This window comes from Pseudophryne corroboree, chromosome 5, assembly GCF_028390025.1.
Source record: "Pseudophryne corroboree isolate aPseCor3 chromosome 5, aPseCor3.hap2, whole genome shotgun sequence".
NCBI classification, from domain to species: Eukaryota; Metazoa; Chordata; class Amphibia; order Anura; family Myobatrachidae; genus Pseudophryne; species Pseudophryne corroboree.
Genome location: NC_086448.1, coordinates 673,850,849 through 673,878,762, shown reverse-complemented (window position 1 = coordinate 673,878,762; position 27,914 = coordinate 673,850,849). Strand labels below are relative to the sequence as shown.

Here is a 27,914-nt window from a genome sequence, read left to right as displayed (position 1 = left end):
TTGAACCAGCTAGTAGCACCATTTTGATTTAAATATGGGGATTATTTTCCAAGAATAGTATAATGATATATTCTCTTTGAGTCATCAGCATATTCATATTTCTGGTGTGGGAGTCCTCTCAAATTTCAAATATATTGCATCAGTGAATAAGGGGTATTACAGACCAGAGAGAAATTAGCTGACAACAACCAGCCAGTGTCTCAGCAGTTTGACCACGCATACCCAGAAGTAAGCATTTCCTGGTGACGGTGTAGGAGCCTGATGAAGTTACTTGCCCATGATGCAGTGAGAGGAGTCAGTAATAGGTGATCACTTTTCTGCCACAAACAAGCCCTATTAGTGAACCACGTCTGCCCGCCATGCTTCAGGCAAGGTACCACACTCCACTACCCCTGCGCTTGGCACAGGTTACTATTCCCAATTGCAATCCATGTGGATGGTAAAGTATGAAAAAGTTGAATAAAATGGAAAAACGTGTGTCTACCATCCATGTGTGTCAACCTTTTGAACCTGTCGACCTTTTGAACTGTCTACCTTCTACATGTTGACCTTTTGAACCTGTCGACCTAATGCATGTCTACCACTAATGATAGACATATTGACTGTAGACCTTTTTAGTGTATAGTCTATAGTCTGGATACTGTAAAATAATTGCCTCCTGTATACATTGCAGATCCGAGTGCTACATCCGAAAATGCAGCCTCAGATCCTCATTGCAACTATTGGTTCTCTGAATAACCCTCAGCTTGCTCACAATAACCAGTGGAACAGCTTAGCCGTGGCCAGGAAGCCTGCATGAGAAGACGCAGACCCTGGCCTCGGCATGTCCCCATTGTTACTCCCCGCCAGTGTCGGACTGGAGCATGAAGGGCCCACTGGGGGTATGCAGTGGTAGGGGCCCATGATTAGAGGCAGAGCCAGCCCTACCCAATATGATGCCCTAGGCAAGATTTTGACTGGTGCCCCCTAGCACTGCTGCTAGTTCTGCCTCTGACCCAGCACCCCTTTTCCAGCACCATCACTCCTCAAAAACACAGCAGTCCTCATTTTGGTGCTCCTACCCCCTATATTTTAAATAGGAATAGTGAGTACATTCAGTGCACAGGCCAAAAAGGGGCGTGTCCTTGCTGGGAAGGGGTATGGCCACAAAATAGTACCCCCGACTCAAATTATGCCACCCAGTAGTGCAACTTTATTCACATTTTATCATGTGATAGTGTCCCTAATTCATGTTACATCACACAGTAAGGTACTAACACTTTATCTTATATAGGTTACTCCTCACAATAGTATCCCTAATTCACATTACATCACACAGTAGTACCACTTTACCTTACATACGTTACTCCTCACAGTAGTGCCCCTTATTCACATTACACCACACCATATTGCTCTCTATTCACATTAGACCACACAGTACTGCCCTTTCTATATGTTACACCATACAGTAGAGCACTTTATACACATAATGCCACACATTAGTAATGCATTTATACACATATTACCACACAGTAGTGCCCCTTACACATATGACACACGTTATTAATGTCCTTATACACATAATGACACACATAATGCCTCTTACATATATACCAAATATTATTAATGCATATACACATGACACACATAATGCCCCTTACACATATGCCGAACATTATTAATGCATATACACATGACACACATAATGCCCCTTACACATATGCCGAACATTATTAATGCATATACACATGACACACATAAAGCCCCTTACACATATGCTGAACACTACTGCAAAACCAACCCACCCGCACACAGCACTCACATGGCTGCTAACACTGTGACCTTTTGCCTCTGCTTGGATACAGATGTGTACTCATACATCTTGCCTCAATACACCATGCAGCATGAGATGCCTGGCGTTAGTCAGCTGGCAGCTCCCGGCCATCTCTGCTAATGTTGTGTACCTTTTTTGATGAAAATGCATCTTATTTTCATTACTATGTGGCTAGTATGCACAAGCAGCTTCTGCTGATTAGAATGATAGGCTGCATGCCTATATTCTTTGTGCGACTGTGGCTGTATCTGCATACAAAATGCTACATTACAGTGATTTCCAGGAATACACTGTAATGTAGCATTTCATATGCAGATACAGCCGCAGTCACACACAGAATATAGGCATGCCGCATATCATTTTAATCAGCAGAAGCTGCTTGTGCCCCTGGGCATACCAAATGCCCTCTGCATTTGCCTAGTTTGCCTATGCCTAGGGCCGGCTCTGATTAGAAGTGTGGCCAGCCTCCAAAGGGGATGTGGACAGCCACCACTGAGGTTTGGCTAACCATTTTAGAGTACCTGTTCTGTACTCCTTGATAATTTATATAGTAATTAATGCTAGTGCATGCATGATAATGTGCCAGATTAATGACAGCAATGCACTGTAGAGAATACATCATAATCCTGTGCAGTATAAGGTAACATATGTATAATATATAATTCAAGTGCACAGTCTAGAACCTGATCCCTAGAGGAGGAGGGCTCCCAGGCAGTAGGGCCTACCGGTGGTTTCTCCTGTACCCCTGTGGGCCAGTCTGAGCATGCTCCTCGCTCCAAACACTGCAGGATGTCAATCATACTGCAGCTAAGAGCGGACTGCGAGCAGTCTCACAGGAGACTGGCGCATGCACAATCTCTAACAATCTGAGATGTACATAAAGTATCAGGTGTACATCTCCAAATCAGGCCCTAAATTCACAAGCATGCACACACAGAAAAGCTGGATCCACACTACTTTTACACTCCCAGAAAAGCTAGAGCCATACCTTGTCTATTGAAAAATCCAGATCCACTAAAAGCTCGGAGAGAGATAAAATTATGAGAGGTAAAGTACTAGCCAATCAGCTTCTACCTTACATTTTACAGGCTGTGGGCCTAATTCATGTTTGTATGCAAATTGTGAATCTCTAGGCTACGGAGCTGCTAATGTTAGCAATGGAAAATGCTGCTCAGAAATGAAAAGAGACGCCCACCGGACTCATTGCAACCACTTACACATTTGCAGCCTACATGCAAAAATGAGGAACATCGGGTAGAAGGGTTGGTCTATGGCTACGCAATAGCGGCACATACACCATTTTACACGTACAAGGCCGCAGCTGGCGGCAGATACACACCCCGAAAACAGCCATGATTCACCTGCGTTTTCCGAACCACTCCCGATAAACTCTCTGTTAACAGTCACTTCCTGTCAGTCACTTCTCCATGAAATTATCATTGCGAGTGAGATTGCAGCGGCCCCTTCCCGCATGCGCATTGCTATAAGCACATGCGCAGTCTGCCAATAATCACCCCATTGCGTGATAATCGCCCATTGCATACAAGCAGAAATGATGCCCCGTGTTTCAAAAATAACAGGAGCTGGTTGGTACTTTGGGGTCTATTTACTAAGCCTTGGGTGGAGATAAAGTGAATGAAGTTAAAGTATCAGCCAATAAGCTCCTGTCATTTTTCAAACACAGCCTGTGACATGCAGCTGATTGGCTGGTACTTTATCTCCATCCACTTTATTTCCATCCAAGGCTTAGTAAATAGACCCATTTTATCTCTCCCAATTTTATAATTTTATCTCTTTCCAAGGTGTATGTGTGAATGTAGTGTGGGCACTGGCGTATCTATAATGGGTGCAGTGTGTGCGGTGCACATGGGCCCCTGAGTCCAGAGGGGGCCCCCATCGCATACACTGCACCCATTTTTTTGATTCCTTACCCCTCTGGAGTCCTGCGCCAATGTCAGCAGCACTGTGGAATCACTGTGAAAATGGCACAGTGGCCATTTTCACGGTGTTCTGCGCATGCGTAATAGAGAAATCACTGGGAAAATGTCCACCACGCCATTTTCCTGGTGATCTGCAAATGCGCAGTTGAGTCTGAGCCCTCTAGTGCTCAAACTCTCGAGCGCTGCCTGCAGAGAGGATGGAGCAGGAATGGAGGAGGCAGCACAAAGGCCTCATCCTCCTCTCTTAAAGCGCCCCTGAGTGTGGATCTGCATGTGCCTGCATGTGAATTTAGGTCCTTACTCACAGGTTGACGCAGTGTTGATGTCGGATGTGGTTGGTATATGTATGTTCCTGAGTGGCACTGCGCATGCATTCTGATGGTGTTCATACATAATTGCCAGGGCAGTATGGACGGTGTAATGGTTCACATTACTGCCTCACAGCACCGAGTTCATGGGTTCAATTCCCATCATGGCCCTAACTGTGTGGAGTTTGTATATTCTCTCCGTACTTGCGTGGGTTTCCTCCCACAAACCAAAAATATACTGGTAGGTCAACTGGCACTCAACAAAATTAACCCTAGCGTGAATGTGTGTGCGTATACATGTAGTAGGGAACATAGATTGTAAGCTCCACTAGGGCAGGGACTGATGTGAATGGACCAAAATTCTCTCTGTAAAGCGCTGCAGAATATGTGTGCACTATATAAATAACTGGTAATAATAATAATAAATAAATTGCTGTACAGATTCAGATGCACGCACTGAGAACTGTACACAATGTATGGGGTATTCCTGGGCAGAGACTAGGGGGGTAATTCCAAGTTGATCGCAGCAGGAAATTTTTTAGCAGTTGGGCAAAACCATGTGCACTGCAGGGGGGGGGGGGCAGATATAACATTTGCAGAGAGAGTTAGATTTGGGTGGGTTATTTTGTTTCTGTGCAGGGTAAATACTGGCTGCTTTATTTTTACACTGCAATTTAGATTTCAGTTTGAATACACCCCACCCAAATCTAACTCTCTCTGCACATGTTACATCTGCCCCACCTGCACTGCACATGGTTTTGCCCAATTGCTAAAAAACTTGCTGCTGCGATCAACTCAGAATTACCCCCTAGGTTGTAAGAGGGGCTTGACTAATCGGACGCATGCACAGGTAGGATCTCATGTGAGTACATACAGCTGCCCAGCTGCTCACATTGGACGCCAGTCTCAGGCAGAGGAATTGCACCTACCATAGGGCTGCAACCGGTGTGCATGTAAAGACGCACCAGTAGTGTGTACAGACGCTGTGAGTCAGTGTCTCAGTCCTTGCACATCCGGATGCATGGCTGTACACTAGAGCATTAGCATACGTTACTGCTGCAGAAGATGTACAGACAGCCGCATTTACTTTCACCTCTGAATCAGGCCCTTAGTGTGGAACTGGCTTTTTCAATAGACTTAATATAGATCTGGCTTTTCTATCGGGGCAAAATTAGTGTGTGCATTTAGTGTTAATCCAGTTTTTCAATAGCCTCTATATGGATCCAGCTATTTCAATAGACTTAGCATTGATCCGGCTTTTACCCACAACCATGGCTTTGCCTGTGTATATATTCAGTTCTCTTTAAGACTCAGCTGCTGCACTAAGTTGTGGGTTTACTTTTGCAGTTGGTACAATGGACACTAGAGATGAAAGCTCCATGTTCCCTGCAGACCTGAGCTCTGTACTGGATCCCACATCATGCAGTCTTGTAGGTGACCCCCTAGTCTCTGACTCCTCAGCACTGGTAAGTGGGTGTTCTGGGGGAATATACATCTGCAACTGGGACTACTTTTTGGTACAAAATTATATAACTAAATATTATTTAAAAAACTGTTATGTTAAAGAAAGGCAGAACTAAACTGTCTTTTTTTTTTTATTATTATTATTATTATTATTATTATTCAAGCTAAGGTACTTTAATCTATTTGTGAACTTTAGTTTAGTTTAACATTAGATATAGTGATGTGAGGAGTTAAGATTATGATTTACAGACTATTCCTTTAAACTGGACAGTCCTGAATTACACAGATTCTGTGGCTAAAACCAGGTGGCATGCAGGCTTGGCGTCAGCCAGCCAGCCACAGAATTTGTGTTATTCATGAGTGTCCCGGTTTAAAGGGATAGTATGGTAAGCCTAATTAAGATACTCCTCTACAGGGCCGAACGAGTAGCAATTTTGAAACTTTGGACATGTTGCATGCAAGTTTTAAAATCAATTTCATTACAAGCAATGCGAGTTATGCGACACCAGATTTCATTGTGTAGCCCTGTGCTAGACTGGTAAAGTGAACTACAGGTAATCTTTAGAAAGAAGTATTTCATAACCTAACTTCTTCCGGTCTGTATTGGTTATTTAATTTGTCAATCCTTTAAATATTGAGCAGGGGAACTAGTTCCTTGCCATTATGGAGATAATGCATAGAACCTGCTTATTCCCATGCCCTATTGAGATTTGTAGATCCACAGACCTCTGGACTTCTGATCATAGTATTTTTAGTGTCTGTGGAATTTTTTTTTTTCTTTAGAATGATCAAGCAACACATCCATTGAAGGTATTTTTGAGAGTCCGACCATTTTCAAAGGCAGAGCTTGCAAATAACGAGTCCCAGGTTAGTGTGCAAAATGTATATTTATATATTATTCTTTTCTAATTTTTCAGTTCAAACAAATCACTACTACTAACCCCCCCCCCCCTTCTCTATTTATTGTTGAGCTATTGTGCAGTGCTGTACTTTTAAAGGATCATGACATAAAATAGAAGGTGAGGATAGCCTTGCCCAAATGAATTTACAATCAAAGTGTGGAGAAGGCATGTTGCATAAGGTAGCCAACTAACACTTGTTTATCAGCAGCAGTATTCTCAGCTTTCACTAAATGATAAAGTAGCCCTAAGTGACTAGCATCTCTGTGCAGCTAGTGGTGGTGAGCTATCTATGGAGTAAGGATGACCGTCGATGATTCAAACTCATCGATGTTTTATGGACGCTGTACAATACTTTTGCCATCGATGGAAAGGTATAACCAAATATTTTTCCTTTTTTTTTTTTTTTTTTTTTATGTGGTGCTGGGACACGGAGCATAGCTTTGCCCCGACACATGTGAAGCCCCACCCCTGTATTCTGATTGGCCCATGGGCCAGTCGGTGAAAAAACAGGGATGACCATCGATGGTTATCCACTGCATAGTTGACAGCCTTGATGGTTACTTTCCATATCACCATCGATGGCCATCCCTACTATGGGGGAGGGATGCAGTTATGATCAGTAATGCACATAACTGTTATGGTAGTTTCCCTGCACACCTCTGTGAGATGTGTGTGAAAGCACTTAAGCTTGTTGACATAATGTCCTATTCCAGAATCACACTTCACATATAGCCAATTAAATTGCCCCTATAGCTCTCTGAATGACCAACACCTATGTTTTCATATTCCCTTACACATTCGTCTAAGGACAAATTATATACATACTTACCGACTCTCCCTGAACATCAGGTAGTCTCCCTGAAATTGCAGCAATCTCCCTGATCTCACCTTACCCACATTATGGGGGTCATTCCGAGTTGATCGCTCGCTATCAGTTTTTAGCAGCCATGCAAACGCACTGTCTCTGCCCACTGGGAGTGTATTTTAGCTTTGCAGAAGTGCGAACGCTTGTGCAGCAGAGCACCTACAAAATGGTTTTGTGCAAAATAAGAGTAGCCCTGTAGTTAATCTTCGCGTGCGTTGATTCTAACGACTGAGGGACGGCTTTTGATGTCACACACCCGCCCAGCCACGCCTGCGTTTTTTCGGCCACTCCTGCGTTTTTCTAAGCGCTCCCTGAAAATGGTCAGTTGACACCCAGAAACGTCCACTTTCTGTCAATATCCTTGCGGCCAGCTGTGCGATTGGAATCGTCGCTAGAACCAGTGCAAAACCACAATGGACTTTTCACCTGTACGGAGCATGCGCAGATTAGCCATTTTTTACACTGATCGCTATGCAGTGAACGGCAGCTAGCGATCAACTCGGAATGACCCCCAATGTACGTAGCTGTTGGAAAAAATAAAAATAAATCAGAGATATACATTCAAATTGGATCATCCATGCCCTGCCTCAGCATTGGTTATAAGGCACCATGATCCCTATGGCTACAACAATTTTCAAATTAAAGCTTCTTGTGGCCACTTCATATGGAACCACATGTGAGTAGAACACGATACATGAACAAGTCATGAAAAGTATCATTGTTCTTCATCAGCAAGTACAGTAGATCTTGCAGAGTAACAACAGTACAGAAGTAAACATCCACCTTAAACACTGTGCTCAAAGCTGTAGCTGTCACAAGCGTCCTGAATTGCTCTTTTAAAAAAAGGGAATTATCATTATAGATAAACCCCCGTGTCCCCCCCCCCCCCCCCCCTTCTTTTTTTTTTTTTTTTTTTTTCTTCTTTTTTTTTTCTTTTTTTCTTCTTCTTCAACTAGGTTCTCTGTGGGAAAATACAATGCCGATACACACTCCACAATACCAAGAACTGCTAGTCAGAATAATTATACTAAGCTCTGCAATATAACATAGAGCCAATTCAAGGTGCTTGGTATGCATTTTTGCCCAAAAAATATTAGCCCACCAACCAGTGTCTACAGATGTAGCCACGCTCGCTACATCGCAAATATGCACTGCTGGCGCAGCTAGGCGTTCTGCCACCTAGCCATGCCAGTGAACAAAAACGTTCCCATTCATGTGAATGGTGCACGTCTGTGATGCACGCACGCCCCAGGCGCGACTGTGCCCTGCTATTGCCGGGGTGCGGATGTAGCCAGGATGAATGTGGCTACATCTGTAGGTGATCTTGTCTCTGGTGGGTCCCTAATACTAGATCTGGGGTGTGAGACCCCAACAAGACAGCAGTGGTCAATATACCTCAATGTCCCTGAAGTCTACAAAGACGCCTCTAAACCGCAGAAATATTAACGCTATTAATTTTCAACAACTATCTACCTCTCTGCAACCACTGCTCTCACCAATTTCTACATTCACCTCTCCTGAGACTGCTGTGTCACACCTTAACCAAGCTCTAGAAACCGCACTTGAGGAAGTGGCTCCAGCTACCCATCACGCTCCACGTAGACTTAGATGTCAACCGTGGCACTCTAAATACACTAGACACCTATAAAAACTCTCATGTAAAGTAGAACGCCAGTGGCGTAAATTTCGTAGTTCAAGTGACTTTCTCACATATAAGACTACCTACCACTCTTATCGTGATGCTCTGGACACTGCCAAATAAACATATTTTCAATCTCTCATCTCTGCTCAAGCCTCTAACCCCAAGCGACTTTTTAATACATTTAAATCCGTTCTTGTCCCTCTCTCACCCAACCCACCAGCCACTGTCAGTGCGCAAGATCTTGCTTCCTATTTCAAGGACAAGATCCAAAATGAAATGGTATGCTCTTCCACAGCAAGTAACCTGCTCAATTCCCTGCCTGAACCCTCTAACACCTTCTCTTCCTTTAATCCTACATCTGTCTACTCTAATACCTCTCCCCTTGACTCTATACCCTCACAAATTAGTAAAGCTCTGTCTGCTGTGCTCATCCCAACCTTAACGAAAATCTGTAATCTCTCTCTGTCTACTGGTATCTTTCCTTCTCTATACAAGCATGCAGTGATTACTCACATTCTGAAAAAAATAAAATTCTGACCCTAACTCTCTCTCAAACTACTGTCCCATCTCTCAGCTCCCATGCACCTCCAAGCTACTTGAGAGACTTGCCTACACTCGCCTCACACACTTTCTTAACTCACACAGCCTACTGGACCCACTTCAGTCAGGATTTCGTGACCAACACTCCACAGAGACAGCACTGATTAAGGTAGTGAATGATTTGGTCACTGCTAAATCTAAAGGACATTACTCTCTACTTATTCTCCTTGATCTCCCTGCTGCTTTTGACACTGTTGACCACTCTCTTCTCATACAAACACTACAATCCCTAGGTATTCAGGACACAGCCCTTTCTTGGTTCTCATCCTACCTACCTAATCGCTCCTTCAGTGTTCGTTTCTCTGATTCCACCTCCTCTTCACTACCTCTCTCCAGGGCCAAAACTAGGATTTCCGTCACCCTGGGCAAGGCAGTAATTTTGCCACACACACACACACACACACACATCCCCCCCCCCCCCCCAAAAAAAAAAAAAAAATCACACAAATAAAAAAAACAGACTAAAATAATCAGATTATCAAAAATTTTGAAAAAAGGGGATACTACTGAACACTATTCCCCTATGTGCCTCAAATGCCCTATGCATCACATGCCCTGCCAGCGTGTTCAATTACATGCTCCTCTGTGTGTCCTCATACATTGCACTATGGCCCTCATTCCGAGTTGTTCACTCGCTAGCTGCTTTTAGCAGCCGCGCAAACGCTAAGCCGCCGCCCTCTGGGAGTGTATCTTAGCTTAGCAGAAGTGCAACCGAAAGGATCGCAACGCGGCTACAAAAAAAAATTGTGTCGTTTCTGAGCAGCTCCAGACCTACTCCTACCTTGCGATCACTTCATACTATTTAGTGCCTGTTTTGACGTCGCAAACACGCCCTGCATTCGGCCAGCCACACCTGCGTTTCCCCCGGCACGCCTGCGTTTGTATCTGACATGCCTGCGTTTTTCCACACACTCCCAGAAAACAGTCAGTTACCACCCAGAACCGCCCACTTCATGTCAATCACACTGCGGCCAGCAGTGCGACTGAAAAGCTTTGCTAGACCTTGTGTGAAACTACTTCGGCTGTTGTTAAAGTATACTACATCCCCTACATGCTGGATTACATCACTACACTACATGCCCCTATGCACTGCACTACATACCCTATATGCTACACTACATCCCCTTATATGCTACACCACATCAGTGCACTACATGCCCCTATATACTGCAATACATGACCACACTAAATACTCTACATGGTACACTACATCACTGCACTACACCCCCCTATAAACTACACCAAATCCCCCCATCTAGTAGGCAAAGTGAAGATTGATACTGCTAACTGGGTGCACAGTGCGCGCTTCTATAGCTTATACGGTGCACCGCATGCTAGTCACAGCATTGCATGGCAAAGAAGAGTTTTAAAAAGACAAAAAATCTGCTCCTCAGTAACTCCTTGGCGCCCCCTCAAATCCTGCACCCGGGGCACATGCCCCCTTAGCCCCCCCACCCTAGTTACGGCCCTGCTCTCTCAGTTGGAGTACCGCAAGGCTCAGTCTTAGGTCCTCTGCATTTCTCTATCTATACCACATCTCTTGGCAAACTAATCAACTCTTTCGGATTTCAGTACCATCTGCATGTGGATGATACTCAAATCTTCCTATCCTGCCCTGATTTGTCACCATCTGTATTGGGCCGTGTCTCTGAATGCCTTTCTGCCATTTCATTTTGGATGACATCTCGCCACCTCAAACTTAATATTTCCAAAACAGAATTAATTAGATTTCAACCAGCCAATAGTAGTTTCCAACCTGATATCTCTATCACTGTTGAGAACTGGGCAATCATTCCTACCACACAAACTCGCTGCCTAGGTGTCATTCTTGACTCTGAATTGTCCTTTGTTCCCCACATTCAATCTCTCAAGATCATGTTACATCAGTAGCGGCTCTTGCCACGGGCAAGCAGTACTTTTGCCCGGGGCGCCGCTGCCGTGACAAGAGCCGCTATTAACTAGGATGGCGGCGGCGGTGGGTTTGAAAAGGTCCTCTCCACGAAGGGAATCTAGACACGCAGTGAGGTAGCGTCTAGTTTCCCTTCATGGAGAGGACCTTTCTGTGCAGCGCTATGGGAGAGACGTCATGACGTCTCTCCCATAGCGCAGAGAAGCGGCGCCGGAGACAGAGTGCAGTGATCGGGAACAGGAACGGGGCTGGTAAGTATTTTTTATTTTTTTACTAGGTGCACAGCTACTTTTGGGCGCTACTAATGGGGCCACAGCTGCAGGGGGCACAACTAATGGGGGCACAGCTGCAGGGGCCACAACTAATGGGGGCACAGCTGTAGGGGGCACAACAGCTACTGTGGGCACAGCTCTACAGGGTGCACAACGCTACAGGGAGCAAAACTGACCACGCCCCTTTCCTATGAAGCCACGCCCCATTTTTTTGTGCGCGCACTAACCCTATTTTGCAGTCTCGGGGGAGGGGGGGGGGGGCAAAGGAAACTTACGCCCTGGGCACCACAAGGTCTAGAACCGGCCCTGTGTTACATACATCTAAGAAACCTATCCAAAATACGACCATATCTTACACAAGACACAGCAAAAACTCTAATCCATGCTCTCATTATCTCCCACACTGGTTATTGTAATAGTCTCATGACTGGTCTTCCCAAACATAGGCTCTCACCACTACAATCCATTTTGAATGCCGCTGCAAGGCTAATCTTCCTTGCTAGACGTTCGTCTGCAGATCCGCTCTGTCAGTCCCTCCAATGGTTACCGGTATTCTACCGTATTAAATATAAAATACTTTTACTGACCTACAAGGCTATTAACCAAACTGCACCAACATACATCTCTTCACTCATCTCAAAGTATCTCCCTACCCGACCTCTCCGCTCTGCACAAGATCTGGGTCTCTCATCCACACACATTACTTGTTCACACTCAAAATTACAGGACTTTATCTGGGCTTCACCCTCTCTGTGGAATGCCCTCCCACACACAATAAAACTCGCCTCTAGTCTCCAAACCTTTAAACGTTCCCTGAAAACTCGCCTCTTCAGACAAGCCTATCAAATTCCAGACCCACCCACATAACCTTCAGTGCTTCCCTATCTAATTACATCCTCTCTGTACAGTATACACAACATCACATATTTTGTCTATCTTTACTCTCACACCCTCCTGACACTTGGCCAACATTGCGGGGTATCATCCTACAACCCATTAAGAACCTAGCAATCTTGTGGACCATTATGCAATAATGGTCCACAAGATGGTCCATTATCCTTGTGTATCTATGCCTATTTCCCTATAGATTGTAAGCTTGCGAGCAGGGCCTTCCTACCTCTGTCTGTTTTTACCCAGTTTTGTTCAATTACTGTTGTTCTAATTGTAAAGCACAACGGAATATGCTGCGCTATATAAGAAACTGTAAGTAAATATACTCTTTCTACATATCCCTTTTACCTTTTTTTTTATTATTTGCAGAATTGTGTACATTAATGGTGTGTGCTGGGTTTTGTTTTTTTCTAGGATTGTGTGACCATTGAGAACTCTGAGATGGTTTCGCTGTGTGCTCCTAAAGACTCCTCTACAATGAAAAACTGTGAAAGAGGCATTGGGCAGTCTGTGCATAAGTTTACCTTCTCCCGGGTAGTACACCGCTATCGTTACTTAGCTTGTTTCTCTGGTGTGTTTTCTCTGTTGTGCCAATGTGTGTGCGTTCTTATTTTCGGCTCGGCAGATCTTTGGACATGAGACGACACAGGCAGAGTTTTTTGAAGGCACAATAAAGGATCTGGTCACCTCTTTTGCCAATGGACAGAATGGGCTTGTTTTTACATATGGCGTAACCAATGCTGGAAAAACATTTACAATCCAAGGTATGTGGCTTATTTAGAATTGACCTAACAGGCCTTATTTATTACCCTAAAACAGCAATAAAATATATATGCAAAGCCAACCTTGTTTTTGCCTTTTAATTGTTGGAGCTTTAAAAAAAAAAAAAAATTATGGTGTGGGCGGGGATGATCTCACACTTGTAAATCTCCTGCCTGGAACTGGATTAACATCCGTGCAACTGGGGCATTTTCCCGGGGCAAGGCCAGATTAATTCCTCAGGGTGCTCTGAACACTTAAGAAAATGGGGCCCTATGGACTAAAATAAAGTGTGTATGTGTGTGTAAATATGGTATGTATGTATATACATATATACACAAGTCTTGAACGGCGGCACTCAGAACAAAAGAGACACGACACTGCAAGTTGTTGCCAACGTTTCAGAGCAGACAGCTTTTTCGTCAGGGCATAAACAATACAAACATACACTCACCCATTTAAGTGCTCACCATCACCACGCCGCTTCCCGCCGCCGGCCTCCTCCGTTCTGCCGTGCGCGGGTTGATGACATCACCGTGCAACCAGTCACCATAGAAACAGCTGTAAACAATGTATTTACAATATGACAGTGCTCAGATGTTACAGATAGATAGAGATGGAAACATACAAATTGCACCAAAGTACTATGTATCCTGCTGTAAAAGCTAATACATAACAATAGTTATAAAACTGATCATATGATGCACTGAGTGATAGGACTATAGGAAACTATGTAAACCATTATTTTCATTAAGCCCTTTAGGGCTGAGGGAATCAAGCAAAAATATCCACCTGGCCTCACGCTGCCTAAGCAGCTTAGAACGGTTACCTCCTCTGGGTGATGCTGGAATATGATCTATTATCTTATGTTTGAGTGAAGTAGGGGAATGTCCTGCCACGGCAAAATGCCGGGCAACAGGTTGTTCACTTTTTCCAGAGAGGACAGCCTCCCGGATCGCAAATCTATGTTGTCCCATTCTAACCTTAAATTCGCAACATAGATTTGAGGCCAGGTGGATATTTTTGCTTGATTCCCTCAGGATACATAGTACTTTGGTGCAATTTGTATGTTTCCATCTCTATCTATCTGTAACATCTGAGCACTGTCATATTGTAAATACATTGTTTACAGCTGTTTCTATGGTGACGGGTTGCACGGTGATGTCATCAACCCGCGCACGGCAGAACGGAGGAGGCCGGCGGCGGGAAGCGGCGTGGTGATGGTGAGCACTTAAATGGGTGAGTGTATGTTTGTATTGTTTATGCCCTGACGAAAAAGTTGTCTGCTTTGAAACGTTGGCAACAACTTGCAGTGTCGTGTCTCTTTTGTTCTGAGTGCCGCCGTTCAAGACTTGCATATTTGGGGAGTTGCTTCACTCTCCTAACTACGGAAGGCAACAGACGGAGTAATCCTATTATGCTGAGAGTGCCGGGCCACAAGATATAGATTATATATATATATATATATATATATATATATATATATATATATATATATATATTCCAAATACCTTATACAAGCAGCGGCACTCAGAGACTTTTAAAAGTGAAACAAATATGAAGATTTAATCCATGTTACAGTGTGTCCAGGCCAACGTTTCGGGGCACACCCGCCCCTTTGTCAAGGTGAACCAAAAGTGACTAAAACAAACACACACAGTACCTTATATTGTGAAGAAGACCCGCTGGCGGGAAGCAACGCGGCCGAAGGCGGACTATGCGTCTCGCCCGGCCGTCTCAGGTGCGGTGATGTCATCAGTGCGCCGTAGAGTCCTCCGTCCATGCGCCGTTGGCCTCCTGCGTTACCTAGGGAACCAGGACGCCGTCGTAGCCCCTGCTTCCGCTGCATCGCGTCTCCATGGAAACCCGGTTTACACTGGTGCCCGGCTGCCGGACTGTCCTCCATACTCGCCGCACTGACGACCCTGTGCAAAACACATAAATACAAACATATCGGGCACTATTGCAAACTAATGAACTTGAAAAATGTTACCTTGCACCTGAACATTCTATTTGTATGAGTAGTTACCAAGTTCCACGTTGCTAATGCTGTTAATATTGCAGAATGCTTATATTGATCTGACATATATATACTCCTATTGTGTCAAGCACGATTTTTTGCACTTTACAGCAACAGCACTTCACTTCACTTCAGCACTTTATTAAGGCACTGGACACTTTTTGCTTGTTTTGCAATAGAGAGACATAGTGCTCTATAATACCCTGAACGTTCTAGTATTATTACTGGCATACTCAAACTGGTTGTGTATACAGATATGTCACAAGAGATGGCGGCCGGCTTTGGAGGCCTGGTTACAGCGGACACTGATGTATATAGCTTTACAGAGGCAGATGCCGATAGGCTGTACTTCACGGAGAGTTTGGCCGACTCGGAGGAACAATTCACCATGAATGACGTTTACCATCAATTAAATAAGCTCAAACGCCGTGAATGCGATTATTTAATGCATGGGATCTCGCTATCCAATTATCATAAAGAGAAAAGGATTCCACGCGGGTTCCGCGTCCACAATGTTCCCACAATAGGCAGATTCAATGCAGAATTTTGTAACCGATGGATAGGCATCCTTAATAAATGTAGTCTCGACCTGATGCTGCTGGTGGTGGAAGAAGCTGCCCGGGAGCTTAAGATTACCAGGGACAAAATACACCAGTTGGAAACAACGCACAAAGCAGTGCTACAGATGGACAGTAGTCAGTCCTTAATTCAAAAGTTGCAACAACAGAACGAGACATACAAAAAAGAGCTTATCAGATTTAAGCGGAACAAATTTCTGACAGTAAAGGAGGACTACGAAACCAATAAGGTCTACCGTTGGGTTTCTGGTGGTGAACCCGGTAATCATAAGCCCTACAATTACAGGGCTAGACATAGCTGGCGCAAACGCAGAGAGGATCACAGTGCCGAACTGGTGACATCAAACAGTGATAGTGAATTTGCGGTTAATGATTCCGAAGGTCCATCAGAAAGCACCAACGTCCCTTTAGGGAACTCCCCTGCAGTGGCAGCAGGGGCAATAGCAAAAACAAGAGGACGCCCACCCGCAGGGGCAAACAGAACACCAGGAACCAGGATTATATTATATTATATTATATTATATTATATTAATAATAAACGAGGTGGGTCCGGCACAGCCACTTATGAGCAATAGTACATTGGGTGCCCTCACAGGAAACAGATAGCAAACACGGAATGGTGCGGCACTCCAATGATTCACAAAGGCAGAGTAATTAAAGATGCAACATTTCAATGCCCGTTTATTAAATTGGCATTTTCGTCAGGTATAATACAAAAAGGGAAACAGCTTACCTTAAATACACAGTATCGCCCATTGTGGCGCGAATGCCGCAGCGGGACTGCACACCCGGTGGCCGCGCGAAAAGATGACGTCATGACGTTCTGTAACAGGAACGTGCAGCGTCATGTGACTAAACCCATCACCATAGAAACAGTGTGTAATCAAACACTATACGGCTGACCATGATAGCGGTGCAGGATAAGCACTTAACTAAAGACACATTTAAAATATTTTAACAAAAAATGAACAAAAGACAAAAATTTGAAAAAGCAGACTGAACATCAGTTAAGGGCTGTTGGCCAACACACTGATCCCAGAGTGTTCGTTAAGGCCCCTAGGTGAAAGTGTCCCCAAACGAAAGATCCACTTTGCCTCACATTGCAATAACTTGAGACCACGATTACCCCCACGTAAAGAATGGTATATATGGTCAATCATCCTGTATTTTAGTGAAGCGAGGCTATGCGCAGCCAGCGCAAAGTGTCTTGCAACTGGCTGATCGCTCTTCCCAGAAACCAAGGCAGCTTTTATAGAGGAGCGATGGGCTGCCATACGTTCTTTAAATGGTCGTTCAGTCTTTCCTATATAGGAAAGACCGCAGGGGCAAATTATCTGATACACAGTGTAAACAGAATTACAGGTAAGTCTATGGAAGATCTTTAGGGCTTTGCCAGTAAGCGGATGATAAAATATATCTCCAGGGATTAAGTATTTGCACGTCACACAGGTGCACCGTATACATCCTAATTTACCCCTATATAAATTTGGAGCTGGTTGCGAAATATCTGATTTAACAAGGATATCACGGATATTACGTCCGCGCTTATAACTAGGCATAATCTCTGTGTCTGTAAGGTTACAATCTGAATCAGACTTAATGATGGGCCAAAGGTTCTTCGCTATTTTGTTAATCTTAGGACTAATCGGGGTGTATTGTGTTACCCAAGGTAGTGAAGGTTTTGAGTTGCTAATTTTAGGCTTTAACAATGTAGCTCGATCAATGCTCAAAACCCTAGCTTTGGTTTTTTGAAGCTGGGTATAGTCATAACCACGTGACAAAAAATTTTTTAAAAGGGAATCGATCTGTACTTCTGCCAGTTTAGTATTAGACGTGATACGTCTGACTCTTATAAATTGTGAGTACGGCAAGCCCTGGATCAATGATCTAGGATGGCAGCTAGAAGATAACAAAAGGTTGTTGCGATCCGTCGGTTTTGAATATAAACTGGTTGAGATGCAGCCATCCTTAATGGAAATAGCGACATCTAAATAATGTATCTCAGTGGAACTAAATGAAAAGGTAAATTTGACAGGGCTATCACTAGAATTATGTGACTCCAGGTGATGAACCAAATCTATACTATCTCCCTGCCAAAAAATCAGTAAGTCGATATAGCGACAAAAAAATAAAATCCTATTTGCAATAATGGAATCTGAAAAAAAATATTGAATGTTCCGCATCAAACATAAAAATATTAGCGTAAGAGGGGGCTACCGCCGCCCCATCGCACAACCTACCAGTTGTAAATAAAACGAACCATCGTAAAGAAAAAATTTTTTTGTCAATATAAAGCGAAGCAGATCCAACAAAAATGTAATATCAGGACCAACGTACAAGCTCTGCCCATGCAGAAAGCGTCCCACAGCAGACAAACCTAGATCATGAGGAATTACAGATCTCTGAACCTCTGTCTAAAGCTTTACTTCCAGCTTTCCCTTTTGGTTCCGTTGTTTTACACTATTCCGAAAATCCACAAATCTATGTCAGACCCCCCGGGCAGACCAATCATTGCTGCCCGTGGGGGCCTGACACAGCCAGCTTCAGTATTTGTTGATCGTGTATTGCAAACCTATATAAAAGATCATCCTAGATATCTCTTGGATACCACTTCACTGTTGGTTAAACTCATGTCCTTACCTAGATTTACTGTTGATATTACTATGTTCACCATTGATGTGGTTAGTTTGTACACTGTAATTCCTCATGATCTAGGTTTGTCTGCTGTGGGACGCTTTCTGCATGGGCAGAGCTCGTACGTTGGTCCTGATATTACATTTTTGTTGGATCTGCTTCGCTTTATATTGACAAAAAAAATGTTTCTTTACGATGGTTCGTTTTATTTACAACTGGTAGGTTGTGCGATGGGGGCGGTGGTAGCCCCCTCTTATGCTAATATTTTTATGTTTGATGCGGAACATTCAATATTTTTTTTCAGATTCCATTATTGCAAATAGGATTTTATTTTTTTGTCGCTATATCGACGACTTACTGATTTTTTGGCAGGGAGATAGTATAGATTTGGTTCATCACCTGGAGTCACATAATTCTAGTGATAGCCCTGTCAAATTTACCTTTTCATTTAGTTCCACTGAGATACATTATTTAGATGTCGCTATTTCCATTAAGGATGGCTGCATCTCAACCAGTTTATATTCAAAACCGACGGATCGCAACAACCTTTTGTTATCTTCTAGCTGCCATCCTAGATCATTGATCCAGGGCTTGCCGTACTCACAATTTATAAGTCAGACGTATCACGTCTGATACTAAACTGGCAGAAGCACAGATCGATTCCCTTTTAAAAAAAATTTTGTCACGTGGTTATGACTATACCCAGCTTCAAAAAACCAAAGCTAGGGTTTTGAGCATTGATCGAGCTACATTGTTAAAGCCTAAAATTAGCAACTCAAAACCTTCACTACCTTGGGTAACACAATACACCCCGATTAGTCCTAAGATTAACAAAATAGCGAAGAACCTTTGGCCCATCATTAAGTCTGATTCAGATTGTAACCTTACAGACACAGAGCTTATGCCTAGTTATAAGCGCGGACGTAATATCCGTGATATCCTTGTTAAATCAGATATTTCGCAACCAGCTCCAAATTTATATAGGGGTAAATTAGGATGTATACGGTGCACCTGTGTGACGTGCAAATACTTAATCCCTGGAGATATATTTTATCATCCGCTTACTGGCAAAGCCCTAAAGATCTTCCATAGACTTACCTGTAATTCTGTTTACACTGTGTATCAGATAATTTGCCCCTGCGGTCTTTCCTATATAGGAAAGACTGAACGACCATTTAAAGAACGTATGGCAGCCCATCGCTCCTCTATAAAAGCTGCCTTGGTTTCTGGGAAGAGAGATCAGCCAGTTGCAAGACACTTTGCGCTGGCTGCGCATAGCCTCGCTTCACTAAAATACAGGATGATTGACCATATCCCCCATTCTTTACGTGGGGGTAATCGTGGTCTCAAGTTATTGCAATGTGAGGCAAAGTGGATCTTTCGTTTGGGGACACTTTCACCTAGGGGCCTTAACGAACACTCTGGGATCAGTGTGTTGGCCAACAGCCCTTAACTGATGTTCAGTCTGCTTTTTCAAATTTTTGTCTTTTGTTCATTTTTTGTTAAAATATTTTAAATGTGTCTTTAGTTAAGTGCTTATCCTGCACCGCTATCATGGTCAGCCGTATAGTGTTTGATTACACACTGTTTCTATGGTGATGGGTTTAGTCTCACGATGCTGCACGTTCCTGTTACAGAACGTCATGACGTCATCTTTTCGCGCGGCCACCGGGTGTGCAGTCCCGCTGCGGCATTCGCGCCACAATGGGTGATACTGTGTATTTAAGGTAAGCTGTTTCCCTTTTTGTATTATACCTGACGAAAATGCCAATTTAATAAACGGGCATTGAAACGTTGCATCTTTAATTACTCTGCCTTTGTGAATCATTGGAGTGCCGCACCATTCCGTGTTTGATTGATTTTATATATATATATATATATATATATATATATAATATATATAATATATTCTAATATTCATTCCTTCTTCATCTGTGTACTGTGACAGTGGACATTAGTTGATGTACTGATGCTGCATGGTGGGAAAGGCCCCCCCTTCCACCTGTTGCACTGAACCGTACAGCGGTGGGAGAGAGGAGATGCTACTGTGTGCTGGGCTACAAAGGGTCCAGGCTGCTGCCGCTCTATCATCACGTATATGGGGGCATTACGTAAACTGTTTATCTGTGACATAATGTGATCTGGGGAGAATACAATGTATTTTTAATCTGTGGTGCTGGGAGTATTTACACATAGTTTTAATAACCTCGCCAACAAGTCTTATTGAGAACATTGGGGGTCATTCCAAGTTGATCGCTTGCTAGCTATTTTTAGCAGCCATGCAAATGCATAGTCGCCGCCCACGGGGGAGTGTATTTTTGCTTTGCAAGTGTGCGAACGCCTGTGCAGCCGAGCGCAGCAAAAAACAGTTTATGCGGTTTCTGAGTAGCTCTGGATTTACTCAGCCCTTGCAATCACTTCAGTCTTATTTTGGTGCTGGAATTGACATTGGACACCCACCCTGCAAATGCCTGGACACACCTGCGTTTTCCCAAACACTCCCAGAAAACGGTCAGTTGACACCCATAAATGCCCTCTTTCTGTCAATCACCTTGCGTTCGGCTGTGCGAATGGAATCTTCGCTAAATCCAGCACAGATTCTCTTTTTGTACCTGGACGATATATATATTTTTTTTATTTTTTTTTATTATTTTCCTATTTTGTTTACCTGATCGCTGTGCTGTGAAATTCTGCAGCGAGCGATCAACTCGGAATGACTCCCATTATCGGTAGAAGCCCCACAAAGCTTGCTTTGCTTTATAAGTACTGAGAATATCATGTCAGAAGACTGTCCTGAGCTAGAGTGCGTGCAAAACTCATTCTGCTCTTTCATAACAGACTGTTGGGTGAAAAAAAACATTCTCTGACATGTAAAAGCGAAAGGTCCGCTAATTGTGCAACTCCAAAATGTAAGCTAAAGATGACCAATGTTGGAATGTCATTTTAGAGCTTTTATACTCCATGAAGACTGTGCCTATCAAGGATTCTCTTGCTGTGCACTAATGATTAAAACCAGTATTTTACCCATACAGGAAGCCCAAAAGATGGAGGTATACTTCCACGAGCGCTGGATGTCCTTTTTGATCATATTAGAGGTCGGCAGTACCCTAAGAAGAATCTCAAGCCCTATCTAGGCAATGATGTTATGAAGCTAGATGCTGCCCAAGTAAAGCAGGAGGAAGCTATAAAAGCCTCCCTCCTCTCCAGTATAAAGGAGGTCAGTATGCAGTAACTCAAAGCATGATGAATGGCAGCCAAAAAAGATCAAGGATTTTGAATCCCCAAACAGCTAGGTGTGTGTGTGGTGTTTTTTTATATATATATATATATATATATATATATATATATATATATATATATATATATATATATATATATATATATATATATATATATATATATATATATATATATATATATATATATTGTAGATTATTAGGTTCTTCATTTATGTCTAAGGGCCTATATATTGATAATCATGGCAGCTCTGCTAACAGTCTGTATAGCGATACACTTTCATGTTTAAGAAAACTTGCAGGTAAAGGGGTAACGATGACCAATGTCCCTGCAAATCTCAGTCAGTCATATTAGTGGCGTCTCTCACAGTTTACAGAGAATATGACACCGCAACATGCATACAGTGTCAATTGCGAAGCTGGACAGAGGCTACAGGAGAGGGATCATAAGATCCCTGTCCTGTGAGAAAGCATGAACTACTTTCTGCTTATGGGGACAATTTGAGGATGGGACATACAGTGAGGGCCAGGCCACAGTCCATATTGATGGTAATAGGCTCTGCAGCACTAATTGGCCATTTGCAGGAGATTTTTGTAAAATCTCCTGCATTAAGCTGTTAATACATAGTGGGAATACTTAAAATGATGTACTCGCCGCTCCTCAGCACCTAGCCGCTCTCTGTGGCCATGCCTGAATCACCTTATGCACCATATGAGGGATAGATTTGATGTTAACCTTGTCCTGTCACACCTCCCTTTTATCTCGCTTACTGGGTGTATGGCTCTGACCTTATTAGGAACCGCTAACAGACCAGCATTGTCATATGCCGCCTTCAATTTTTTCATAATGAACTGTTTACAGGAAGCCTATTCAGGTCAATCTAGACATTCATATGAATCTTGAAATTGTCTTATATCTTTACTGCGTTTACAAGCATGCTTTCTATCTGTGTGCACGTTACAACTACAAGGAATGTAGTATTTTTCTAAACGTCAATTAATATGCAAACAAGACTTGTATCATAGTATTATTTCCTTCTGTAAATGTTACAGGATGGTATGAAGACTGTTAAGAGCTCAGTCAATCTACAGAATGTGTCTGATCTTTCACCTGGCTATCTAGGTAAATCTGAACGTGGCGGGTATTGTTTAGTGAATGAATACATTTGCTTAAATGGAATAATAACTACTGTAGATGTTATCTTTTGAAGTATGCAGTTTCCTGACTTTCCCTATTACATATCTTTTATTTATTTTTAAAGGTGATGACACAAACATTTACCAATTTGCTACTTGGGTATCTTTCTTTGAAATCTACAATGAGTATGTATATGACCTTCTGGACCAGTTCCCTTCATCAAAGAACCAAAAGAGACCAACATTGAAGATCTGTGATGATCAGTCAGGCACTTCCTATGTTAAAGGTTATCCTCTTACTGTGTTTATATTTGAGGTACAATCCCAGCATGCTTTGCTAGCCAGGGACTAGCAAAGCATCAAAAGATTATTGGGAGATTTATCAATGCTTGGAGAGTGATAAAGTACTAACCAGCCAATGGAGGGAGAGCAACTAATCTGCTACTGACACATTACAAACGGATCCTGTAAAATGACAGATGCTGATTGGGTAGTACTTTATCTCTCTCTCTCTCATCTCCCCATTAGTACTCTGTCTTTCTCCAAACGGCTTCTGTCATGTTACATGCTGTGTGACAATGATAGTTGGAACTGACTCGTTACAAGCTTTGATATACCTCCCTCTTTGACTTAAGAGTTCAGTTATTCACAATGAAATAAGCATAACCTTTTTAAAACTCTTATGTAGTTATTGAGCATTAATCTTTAAGTCTGCTCTACCTGGAAAGTTTACCCTACCCATATATATTGTACCCCTTTTTAATAGAAGTCGATGTTTGTGTATAAAAGTCTTACAAGATTTAGTAAGACTTGTATACACAAATAATTAAAATTCCAAAAGTCTTTACTAATATTGGTAACTCTTAACATTTATGTCGTGTAAAAGATATAATTATCTGTGTGAGAAAGTATAGTCAAAGTTTAATGAGCCTCTCTGGCACCCGTGTTAAATGGTGGTTGACCTTCTGAATACGCTGCAGTTGTTCAGAACATGGGTTACACCAATTTACCTGGTTGTGGTGGCAAGGAAGGTCCCTCTGTCACTCCTGACCCCTCCTCCTTCTCTTTCTCGCCGGCTGATGGCATTGTTACATCCGGCCCCAAGTTTGAGAACCTATGCTCTTATGCATTCAGTTTGCTCTAAAACTTTTAATTGGAAGCTGCTATTTGCATTTATTGTAGCTCCATTAACTGATGCACTTTGTGTTTTATCATCTGTTAAGTAAAGAAATCTTTTAATAGACTTAAAGTGGTTAAATATTACCAGCACCGAGGAAGCGTGCAAGATATTACTGATTGGCAACAAAAATCGAAGTCTAGCATCAACCAGGATGAACCAGCAGTCCAGTCGAAGGTAAGCTGTAACATCCATGTGTGTTTTTGTTTTTTGTTTTTTTCCTTTTCAGGTCTAGTTTTAAAAACTTTAAAAATGTTCAATTTGTTGAGGTCCTTCCATCATTGTTACCAGTTTTATAAATGTGAGGAATTCCTTTTGACATGTCAGAATATTGGACATAAGGGTGTATTTACGAAGCCCTGGATGGAGATAACGTACCAGCCAATGAGATCCTGTCATTTTTCAAACATAGCCTGTGACATGGCACTCAGGTGCTGATTGGCTGGCACTTTATCTCCGTCCACTTTATCTCTATCCAAGGCTTAGTAAATAGACCCTTTTAGTCTTTTGTACAATTGTTAATCATGTATTTATCAAGGGTTCTCTACATTCTTATTGCATGTTTGTTCTCAAGGTTTGCTACCTAGAACTCTACTGTTCTACTTCCTGGAACTTTGTTTTGCCTTGTAAGTGATTGCCCCTTTTAAATTAAACATCTGAGATCAGCTGGCATCCCACACCTCCGGCAATCTCGGACGCCATTACATCCTAGTATTTGTCCAATGTCAAGGACCATGTAGCTGTTCTGCATAACTGCCATGCAGATGCCCCATTCTGCGGTGCCCATGAAGTACCTACTGAGCAAGTTGAATGAGCAGAAATTTTAACTCCAATACTCCTATCGGACCCAGGATATCCCTGTTTAATCGTGGCCATAATCCATCTAGCTATAGCCTGCTTAGATGCTGGCCAACCTCTTTTCTTGGCTTCATACAGCATGAACAAACTGTTTTCCTAATACTTGCAGTTTTATCCAAGTTAATTCTCAAAACTCTAACCACATCCAGATAGTTTCCAATTCTGACACCCTTCTAGCTGATGTAATGGCTAGGAGGAAAGCCAACTTCCAAGATGTCCATATAAGATATATATTTCCTTTGATGGTTCAAAAGGAGGTTCTCGAATAGCCGTCAAGACCAGATTAAAGAGCCTGATTCACACCTGATCGTAGCCCTGCCAAATTTAGCAGGGCTACTATCAGGCACACTGACATGCAGGGGGACGCCCAGCACAGGGCTAGTCCGCCCCGCATGTCAGGCCTGCCCCCCACCCTGCAGAAGTACAAAAGCATCGCACAGCGGCAATGCTTTTGCACTTCAGGAGTAGCTCCCAGGCAGCGCACCTTTTGCGTGTTAGCTGGGAGCTACTCGTCACAGCGGCTGCGCGTGATGTCACGCAGCTGCTGCGGCCCACTCCCCACACAGTCCGAACCATGCCCACAAAATGGCGGCCAAACGCCACCGTGCCACCCCCTCCCACCCAGCGACCGCCTTTGCCTGTCAATCAGGCAGAGGCAATCACTAGGCAGTGACAGCTGTTGGCTGTCAGCCATGCGCCGGCGCACTGTATCGCCAGCGCATGCACACTTCTGACCTGCGTTGAACGGCAGCGAGTGGTCAGGTCAGAATGACCCCCAAAGTCCCATGGCACTATGGGATGCCTATATGGTGGGTGTATGTGTAAACACCCTGCTGAGAAGTCTTTACTTATGGAATAATAGCCAACCTCTTCTCAAAGTAGATAGAGCTGACACTTGCACCTTCAAGGATCATAGCCTAAGACCTAAAGAGAAACCGGCCTGTAAGAGAGAACGGACTCTAGGTAATGAAAAAGGATGTGAAATCTTCTCCATTTCACACCCATTAATATATTTTCTTTGGTTCTCTGCAGAACCTTTTTCCTGGCTGTAATAGTCTGAATTACTGAATCTGGAAAAATCTTTCTTGGCTTCAAGATCTATGCCATTAAGTTTAGTCCTTAAATGTCCTGACACAGAATGTGGCCCTGTGACCACAGATCCTGATGTAGAGGAACTCTGACTCCGGGACCCACAGCCAGGGGTGTATCTAGGGGTCCGAGCGCCCCTGGCAAAGTAAGAAACTGGTACCCCCACAGATTTGATGTTCGGAAGGCCGAAAAAGGCGCGTGGCCACACAATAGTACCCCTAATTCAAATTACACCACACAGCAGTGCCCCTTACTCGCATTACACCAGACAGTAGTACTCCTCACTTACGCTACTCCACACAGTATTGTCCATTCAGTTCCGTAAACTATACATTCTGGTGCGCTGTGTAAGAAAGGGAGATGGTGCCCCCCTCCCCCATATTTGTAGCAGGGATAGTAACAGGGATAGCTAGCATTACAGGCATGTGCCAAAAATAAAGGGCATGGGGGAAGGGGTGTGAAAAGCTATATAGTACCAATTCACATTACACTGCACAGTGTTACCACTTGTACACATTACACTTAACCAAACATTAGTGTCCGCTATTCACATTACACCACACAGTAGTCCCCTTATACACAATGTGCAACAGAAGATCTCTCCCTCTCCCTCTCCCTCTCCTCTCCCTGTCTCTTCTTTAAGGAACTAATACCTGTATTCCTTCCAGAGTTGTTGTTGTTATTGTGTTGTTGTTTTTTTTACAGACATCAACACTGGCAACAAGCTATCTTAACAATAGTATATACTAGATTGTGTAGCATTCCAGCTTATATTTTACTTAGGATATCCTCAGAAAAACTTAAAGGAAACACGTATGTTATCTGGTCAGCAGTGTGAGCTTTCGTACATACGGGGGGGGGGGGGGGGGAATCAACATCCCCCCCCCCCCCCCCCCTCAGGATTGTCTGGGAGTGCCTGCATGGTCACCCCTCGCCCACTGGTTATCTTCTCCTTTGGATGTAGTGGTTGTTTTCCCACCCTGCCACTTGTGATGGTTGCCAGCATGGGGAGGGCTCCGCTGGAAAAGACGCACAACAGCTGGAATCCAGTAAATGGACCCTATTGTGCAGGTCAACCCCTCTGCACCCTTCTGCATTGGCTAACTGACCCAGCATGGCATTCTGTTGAGATGCTGGTACCCCTCCATTCTGTTTGGGTTGCTGGATGGTCAGCAGGAGTCTTAAGGGGACTGCTGGAGAGATGCTTCACAGCTTACTGCAAGGCAGTTAGCATAGATTGGAATGGAGAAGCAGCAACTGTGTCCCCCCTGGCTTCTGGCGGCTTTTAAGAGAAGGTGCCTGTTGGGGGTGGAGCAGAGGACGGGATTCCCTGAGTGAGCGGCTGAAGAAAGTTAACAGAGGCTCCCCGCCCACCCAGGCGTTTCATCACGGAGTGACAGTTCCAGACATACGCAATCACAGGTAGATGCAGCCGCTTGCACCCACAATGAATGCGTCCATTATTTACGTTATACCACACAGTAAAAACATTTTTTTTAAACTGGTAAACATTGAAATGCAATTAATTATCATCCATCATAAGCACCTGATATTGTGACCCAAACAGTGTTTAAAACTAAATGTGAATTAATCAAAGCCACCCTACAGAATCAAACGCACCCAAGGTGGACATGAACATACAGTGACTAACACAAAAAGGGTACGCTCAGATGATTTAAATGTGTAATCCATTTATATCCCTGAAAAAAACAAATGTAGGATAGACACATCTAGTGCATTATCTTCCACATTATTTGTTACATACAAAAACTTATAATTAAAACTTCAATGAAATCTTTAAAGCGAATAATCCCCATAGG

At 43.3% G+C, this 27,914-nt stretch overlaps 1 protein-coding gene across 4 annotated transcripts in view; it reads left to right on the top strand.

Annotated features, from left to right (window-relative positions):
• Positions 1–4,868: 4,868 nt before the first annotated feature.
• Positions 4,869–27,914, top strand: part of LOC134928238 (kinesin-like protein KIF20A) — an 81,262-nt gene continuing 58,216 nt past the window's right edge. For 3 of the 4 annotated variants that reach the window (XM_063923744.1, XM_063923747.1, XM_063923746.1), the window contains exons 1-9: positions 4,869–4,911; positions 5,409–5,527; positions 6,309–6,392; positions 13,021–13,140; positions 13,232–13,370; positions 21,630–21,814; positions 22,887–22,956; positions 23,096–23,257; positions 24,213–24,324. In XM_063923744.1, the coding sequence (XP_063779814.1) occupies positions 5,417–5,527; positions 6,309–6,392; positions 13,021–13,140; positions 13,232–13,370; positions 21,630–21,814; positions 22,887–22,956; positions 23,096–23,257; positions 24,213–24,324 (983 nt within the window). In that variant the 5' untranslated portion in view covers positions 4,869–4,911; positions 5,409–5,416. Of the gene's footprint in view, positions 4,924–5,408; positions 5,528–6,308; positions 6,393–13,020; positions 13,141–13,231; positions 13,371–21,629; positions 21,815–22,886; positions 22,957–23,095; positions 23,258–24,212; positions 24,325–27,914 lie in introns of all 4 variants that reach the window. The other variant, XM_063923745.1, reaches the window with a different exon arrangement.